This window comes from Bipolaris oryzae (genome assembly GCF_000523455.1).
Source record: "Bipolaris oryzae ATCC 44560 unplaced genomic scaffold scaffold_111, whole genome shotgun sequence".
NCBI classification, from domain to species: domain Eukaryota; kingdom Fungi; phylum Ascomycota; class Dothideomycetes; order Pleosporales; family Pleosporaceae; genus Bipolaris; species Bipolaris oryzae.
The window spans coordinates 85,646-93,601 of NW_006911387.1; the positions used below are offsets into that span (position 1 = coordinate 85,646).

General features: G+C 54.7%; 2 protein-coding genes across 2 annotated transcripts; both read left to right on the forward strand.

The window, feature by feature from the left end:
* Positions 1-262: 262 nt before the first annotated feature.
* COCMIDRAFT_100844 (uncharacterized protein) lies at positions 263-3,124 on the forward strand (the record flags this gene model as incomplete). The annotated part of the gene is made up of 2 exons (XM_007691873.1): positions 263-881; positions 936-3,124. 2 exons carry the CDS (start codon positions 263-265, stop codon positions 3,122-3,124), a joined length of 2,808 nt encoding a protein of 935 aa, XP_007690063.1.
* A 1,291-nt stretch (positions 3,125-4,415) lies between these two features.
* Positions 4,416-7,444, forward strand: COCMIDRAFT_7144 (uncharacterized protein; the record flags this gene model as incomplete). Its single annotated transcript, XM_007691850.1, has 3 exons — positions 4,416-4,568; positions 4,645-7,246; positions 7,302-7,444. The coding sequence occupies 3 exons, from the start codon at positions 4,416-4,418 to the stop codon at positions 7,442-7,444; spliced, it is 2,898 nt and encodes a 965-aa protein (XP_007690040.1).
* Positions 7,445-7,956: the final 512 nt, after the last annotated feature.

Below are 7,956 nucleotides of genomic sequence, written 5' to 3' on the forward strand. Positions count from 1 at the left end.
GTTGACACTACCATTGCTGGTTTTTTGCGTCACTTGGCAGCGTTTCCAACCGCTCGCTCCTTCTGTCTATTGCTCTCCAGAACATCCGGCTACTATCGATTGCATTCAGCCACGGCTTGACTTAAGACTGTCTTACTTCCGCCGCTCACCTCCCAGGTAGTCATTGCCCATGCATTGACGACAATCGCCTCGCACTTTCGAGTCGCACACTCGACTATCGGTGGCATACGCAAGAGTTGGAGAAGAACCGGTGTGCCGCGCAATGTCGCAAGACACAGGACAAGTAGATCAGGCCGTCCCCGCACTTGCGCCTACAGACGTAGAGGACGTCCAACTATTCCGGCGGTCACCACACCCATATCTACGGCACGGGGACGAGATACGCGGCCAGAATCCTGAAAGAGCGAGCAGCTTGGGCCTGGAGCCCCCAAGTCATGCCGACGCGAGAGTGGGCAAGAATAGTGCAAAACGCAGGGAACCGGTGTCGCAATCACCCAGCGAAAGCGGCACCGAGGCAGACGACGAAGGCTATAACTTAGTCAAAGCACTGCCTGCGCCTCCTCTGCGCCTTCACAAGGGACTTCGGAATGCGCGGCCCAGGGAAGGCGGGCAATGGGCTAGTCCCTTGCTCACACCTACACAAATCGACGATGAAGGGAGCAAGTTCTCGGACGAGTTTGCCAATGGCGGCAATCGGGGGAAACGCAAAGGGATTGCGTACCACCTCGACGAAGAGGCTAGAGCAGCCAAGCAAAAGTATCTGCAAAGGCGGCGGAATGAAATGGTAAGGAGAGCAACGGAGACGGCCTTGCTCGCTGGCATTGGCATTCTTGCAGTCCATGGATGCGAGTGCTGGAGCGAGCTGCTGTCGTGGCACAGAGGTCAGCGTCATTTGCCAAAATATCAAATGGAATAATGGCTAATACCGGCTTCAGCAGAACTGCTCACGCATACTACTATCATCGTGACATTACTTGGTCTCTATCCGCTACGACTATTATATTATTCTTGGGGAAAACAGTCGGATCTTGCACTTCACCGGCGGATCCATGTGCCAGCAGCATTCGACCCAGCTACGATATTATACCCGCCAATTCTGCCTGTACTAATCGCCATTTCGCTTTTTGCTTCGTCGCCGAAGCCTTTGCTTCCAAATATTTTGCTCGGACTGGCAGCTTTGCCAGCCAGGATTATTCCTTTCAACCCTTCACCTTTGGGGTATTCATCGCTTCACTGGTTAATTTCCATTCTGCCGCTCATCGCGGCTGAAAACACCGATATACCGTCTAGACTGACTGCACAGAAACCTTACAAGCTGAAACTACCGCCTCCACACCAAGGGTTAGATCCAGAATTGCTTGTCTGTCTGTTTCCTCTGCATCAGGCACTACTGCCGCCTTTGTACTATCTCACTACAACGAGCCTCTTGCCAACGGAGCTGCACCTGATGTCGATTGGGCTCATCAACTTACTTTTGTTTTCTGACTCGCCTCAGGCGATGATACTTAGCATCTTGCTGTGGATGGGAGGGCTGGGAGTATTTGTATGCTGCGGCAAGGTGCTCAAGTGGGGGGTTGCGCTTGCACGCATCCCCCAGTGGAGGCTCCGGCGCGCAGGCCAGGTGATTCGGGCTCGTCAAAGCTTTTTGGAAATATTGAATAAGAGCTTGGGGTCAAGACGCAATGAACGTGGCTCTGCAGCGAAGCGTGGCGACAGCGATGCAGATGACGATGACGATGACGACGCCGCTATGTTTGGAAATAAGAGTGAAGGCCTCAAGATTGAGATACCTCAACGTAGTACTATGGGTAGTATCTTATCTACGGGCAGAGCCGAGCCACAGTCGGCAGCCGAAACGACCAAGAAGTTTTTTGACAAGATTAACGGAAAGAGCGAGGAATCTTTTGGGGTGGGCCGCACGCGTAGGAACACGCTACCTATTCTCACGGCTGAAAATCACGCATCGCCACATGGATTCTCGCGTCGAAAACGATCCAGGTCAATTGCACAGTCATACCTGGAGCTTACGCCTGCACAAGCAACACTACGGAAGTGGCTCTATGCAGCCTACTTCTACCTGGTGGTTGTGATTTTGATACTGGGCCCGATTCGGTATGCTGTCAGCAAATGGGCACTGTATGGCCACGAGCCATTTGGATGGGCGATTAGCTACCTGTTTGGCAATTTACCAAACGTGCGATGGAAAGTGTTTGAGTGGAATCTGGACTGGTGGATAGCGCTGCCGCCGAGAGAGATGGCAGATGATGTGGCTGCAGGGGCACAGGACATGGCACTCGGCGAACGGGTTGGGCTTGTGGTGCTAGGCGAAGCCAACACACGACTGTTGCTATGCATATACTGCATAGGCACCATTGTGGCGGGCCTTGTTGCGGTGTTTTCGCTGTCTGCTGTTGTTGAGGTGGACACGCGCCGCAAGGTGTTTCACGGAACCATGGTGGCCATGCTGCTGCCGACCATCTACGTGGACCCATGCTTTGTGGCGCTAGCTCTGGCCATTGTACTGGCCATTTTCATTCTGCTGGATCTGGTCCGCGCCTCGCAGCTTCCGCCGCTGTCGAAGCCGATTGCGAGATTTCTCACGCCATATGTAGACGGGCGGGATCTCCGGGGACCAGTGGTGGTTTCGCACATTTTCCTCCTCATTGGCTGCGCAATACCGCTCTGGCTGTCTCTGGCAGGAGTAGAGCGGAGTGGGGGAGAGCCGTGGCGAGAGTGGGGGGTCAAGAGTCGAGACATTAGCATGGTGTCGGGGGTGGTTTGTGTAGGCATGGGGGATGCAGCAGCATCGCTCATCGGACGGCGCTATGGACGGCGCAGATGGCCATGGGCAGGTGGCAAGTCACTCGAGGGCTCGCTGGCTTTTGCGGTTGCGGTGAGTGTTGGGCTTGTGTTTGGCAAGGCATGGCTGTACTTTGGATGGGAGAGTGGTCAGATGGTGCCAAAGACAGTGGGGAGGTGGATGACAGAGGCAGCAATGACGGTGGGAAAAGCCGGTATTTGCGCAGCAGGAGCGAGCCTGAACGAGGCGGTGCTCACAGGCGGCAACGACAACGTGATTGTGCCAGTGGTGCTGTGGGTTCTTGTGAGAGGGGTCAGGCTGTGAGGAGCCTGTGGTGAATGGCGTCAGGTGGCATGCAGGTACGGTGCTCAGGCAGAGGAGGCTCAACTAGAGACGGGGCTATATATGGAATGCAAGCGTCTGCCGGCCGAGCCAGGTGTAGGGGCGTGTGTGTGTGTGTGTGAGCATTAGGGTGGGGGGTGTCAGTATGTGAGGAGGAGGAGGAGGGCAGGGCTACTACGTCATAGTAGAGCAGCAGTTGAAGGCTGGCTTGTCTGGGCTGGCTTAGCGCTCCCATGGTCCGTCACAAACTGGCACACTAGCTGCAAGTCACAGCGGCGGCCATAGACGGTGCCGAGGCAGGGATGAGACGGGTAGACGAGCGATAAGCTATGGCGGTCGTGGTGGGAATGTTCCTTAGCATTAGTAGTGACTTGCCTGGGCTGGGCACGACAGATGGCAGACATGGCAGGCTGCTTGCTCATGCCCCAGGCGAATGGCGTGCGCTGTGGTCATGCCGCCGGCCACATGACGAGCCCCCTCTTGTCGCCTGCTGCCAGCCAGGCCAAGGCGGTGCTCACGGCCAAGGGCCGACTCATCAAGGACACCACGGGGCGGGCCACACGGGCAGACGCGCATCACAATCAGAAGAATGTCCAAGTACATTGCTGTGTGTCAGGCATGGGCGATAGTATGCTCGTCTTGGTCGCTGCAGCCATAGAGGCGCCTCGCCTCGCACGCGTCGTTATCAGTCCTATCAAGGCAGCGCTAGCGGCGCGCTAAGCCCTGCCCCATGACTGCGAGTCGAGCCTGGGGGACCCTCCACTCGACCGTCTACCTAAACCTCCCAAGCCACTCGACTGCTCACTGCCCTCTCGACTCCTCCCTCTTCCCTACTGTCCTTGTCGCTGCCGCTGTCGCTGTTGCTGTCGCTTTCACCACCCCCGCCGCTGTCCATTGCCCATAACCCTCGGACCTCGCGCCAACGTCTCGCCGCCACCCTGCGTCTCGCCTCGCGTCCCCGTCACCACTATCGATAGCACCGCATACAGCCAACAACACCTCCGCGTCCCGACAACACAACCACCGCCCCGCTGCCCCCCCAACAGCTCATGTGCAACTCGCTCACGCCTACCCTGTACCTGCATCTGCGCTGGTAGCCGCTTCCGCTTCCCACACCCAACAACAATAACAACAACCCATCTCACCACCACCACCTCGTCCTCCTCCTCCTCCTCCTCTACTACTATTACACCAACCACCATCCCCACCACCACCCGTAGTACAAACACAACCCACCATCGACGCCGAGCCAGGCAGCACATCCCGTGCCGCCATGGCTTCACCAAGCTCCCATGCCCCCCGTCGCTCGGGGGCATCCCCATCCTCATCTGCTGCCCCAGGCTCAGAACAGATCATTGGCAAGTTCAAGCGCCTGCACCACATTGGCAAGGGCAGCTTCGCCGAGGTCTACCGTGGCATTCACATTGTACGTTGCTGCTGCTGCTGCTCCCTTCCCATACCTAAACATAGGAATCCATCGCTAACCAGACGGCCGTGTACAGGAAAAGCGCCAATCGGTCGCCATCAAGTCGGTCAACATGAACAAGCTCAACAAGAAGCTCAAGGACAATCTTGTCTCCGAGATCACCATCCTCCGCAGCCTCCACCACCCCCACATAGTGTCGCTCATTGATTGTCAAGAAGCGCCTTCGCGCATGCACATCATCATGGAGTTCTGCGAGCTTGGAGACCTGTCAGCCTTCATCAAGAAGCGCACCGATCTGGTCAACCACCCCCAGACGCAGCGCATGATAGAAAAGTACCCTAATCCCGCTGTCGGAGGTCTGAACGAGGTGGTTGTCCGACACTTTGCCAAGCAGATGGCGAGTGCCCTGGAGTTTTTAAGGTCCAAGAATTACATTCATCGTGATTTAAAACCACAGAACCTGCTTTTGAATCCCTCCTCCATGTTCTACTCGCAAAGCGGAACTCTCGAACGAATGCCTCTCGCCGCTAGCGCGAACTCATTGATACCCGCCACTGGAATCGCCTCTCTGCCAATGCTTAAGATTGCTGATTTCGGCTTTGCTAGGATTCTGCCGACAACTTCGCTGGCGGAAACGCTCTGTGGCTCTCCGCTCTACATGGCTCCCGAGATTCTGCGATATGAAAAATACGATGCAAAAGCTGATCTGTGGTCTGTAGGTACCGTGCTGTTTGAGATGATGTGCGCTCGTCCTCCATTCAGGGCCAACAACCACGTCGAGCTGCTGCGCAAGATTGAAGAACGCAAGGACCAAGTTCGGTTCCCAGAAGGCCTTGTTTGCACCCGGGCTATGAAGAACCTGATTCGCGCCCTGCTCAAGCGGAAGCCAACCGAACGCATGTCTTATGAATCGTTCTTTGCAGATACTGTCATTCGCGACGAGATCCCTGGAATGGTGGACGAGGATTTGCCCGGATCCATGCAGGCTTCTGAACGTCTCCAAACCTCTGCATTGGAGCCGCTTATCGAGCAACCTGGACAAGCTCAGAAAGCGCCTGCCGAAATGGATCGCCCAGCCTCGGATAGCCCGTATAGTTCATCGCCCAGGAACAGGCCTTCCTCGCGGCCAAGCTCTAGACCGGTTTCTGGAAACTACTCAAACACCGCGCCGATACCGGCCTCTGCCCGAAGGCCCAGCATTACGCCAGTCGATCCTAGTGAGGAGCGCGCATCTTATCGCGACCATCGACGCCCACCTCTTGGTAATGCTGTAACGGCACCAGCGCGCACCGCAACCCTGCAAGACCAGGGTACTGCACTTAGTCATAGACGTAGATACTCTCGCGATGAACCAACACCGCCACCTGTCGGTTTGAAAGAGCATCTCGACCGTGAGCGTATTCCGCAAAGAGCCGAAGTATTGCGAGAGGCGGCTGAGCGAGCTGCACAGGATAACGCTTTAGACGAGGGCTTCGTGTTTGTGGAGAAGCGTCGCGTAGAGATTGACGCTCTTGCAGACGAAATTGCCAACAGCCCACAAACACAACAAGACCGACCAATGTATAGAGATACCCCGATCAAACGGCGGTCGACAACACAAGGTTCTCCCACGTCGACTACTGGTGCGGTCCCTTCAAAAGCTATCCAGATCCAGCAAAAGCCCACAATCACACATCAACGCACTGGCTCATACAGTCGACGACAATACCGGCCCAGCTTTGAAACGGCAACCTCTGCTCTTTCCAAGGCCATGAACATGGTCAACATCCGAGGACTTGGCCTTTCGCCGCCCATCATGAAAGGCGTGTCACCGCCGCCCCAGGGATACTCTGCGTTCCCAGCATATCCTACCGCGCAAAGCAGTATACTGCTTGTTGGTGACGGGGGCAAGATGGTTAGCAAAGACGAGGACTCGCTCACAGTTCGAAGGATCGAGGATCTGGCACAACTCAGCCATGTTGTCTATGGTTTTGCCGAAGTCAAGTACAGTCAACTAGTTCCTGTTGCACCAAGTGACCCGGCCTTGGGTGATGGGGCCACAGGAGTTGCTCGCAAACCAAACAACAATGTCATCGAATACGACGAAGACGATGAAGATTTGACGCCTGATACTATCCTCCTCATTTCCGAGGAAGCTTTGGTCTTGTTCGTTAAGACACTTGCCATGCTAAACAAGGCCATGGACCTCACCGGAAGCTACTGGAATCGGACTCGTCGTCATAGCGGGCTTGACGGAACTAGTCGAACAAACGCCAAACTCGGTCAAGTCGTCTCTTGGATGCGAGATCGCTTCAACGAGTGCTGTGTCAAATCAGAAATCGTTGCTCGCAAGCTTAAGCAAGCACAACAGCAATTGCCACCCGACCACCCTAGCCATCCTCAGAACCAATCCGCAGCGTCAGGCTCAGCAACTGCCGTGGGATCTGCTGAGAACATTCTGCTCACTACTGGGGTTACTGCCGAAAAGTTGCTGTACGACCGTTCTCTTGAGATGAGCCGCCAAGCAGCCATCGATGAGCTCACAGGTCACAACCTAGCTGATTGTGACATCAACTATTGGACTGCGATCACTATGCTTCAAGCTGTCCTCGAGGAAGAAGAAGATGTACCAGGTCACAAGTCCGACGCGGAGGAAATCAATGGTCTTGATGGTGAAGACCGAAGGTCAATACAAAAGCGTACGTTTCCTTCGCAATCATGATTATCAGTAACAGTCCAACTAACATTGTCTAGTTCTCGAACAAATGAAGAGCCGCCAAAAAGCGCTCAAGAAGAAGCTCGATGCTCTCAAAACCCAAAAGCGTTCTTCAATCACCGGTGCTCCTTCGCCTCACCCCGTCGGCCGCAACTCGCCTTCACCAGCCGCCGCAAAGTGAGTGAGTGCAACAAAGAAATCGCACAAGCACACAAAGCACATACACACAACATATACATGACATCACGTCAGGTCCCACCGTTCCATCTAGCATTGCATCCGTTCGGCGCTTCCTCAACTCTTCTACATGAGACGCTTCATTGCTTCCCTTTTTTTTCTTGTGGCTCTGACCTCTTCTTGTTTGCTCCACATTTTGAGCAGCAATTCTTCACTCATGGCTTGCTTGCACACAGACGAAAGTGCGTTTTCTTTTTCTCCTGATGGGTTTTTTGCTTGGAAGGCGTCGTATGGGAGAGAAGGGGGGCGTATGAATATGATACCAGATTTTTTTTGTTCTCATTTTTGTTCTTCTCTTCTTTTTCATGTCTTCCACAGCCAGATTGTGCTGAAAGCGGGGGGTTTTTTTGGGTTCTAACTTTTTTCTTCGTCTTTCCTTGTTCAAACTGGTTGACTATGTATTTGTGGGTTATATTCCTTGCGGGCGTTCTTTTTTTTGGGGGGGGGGGGGGGGGG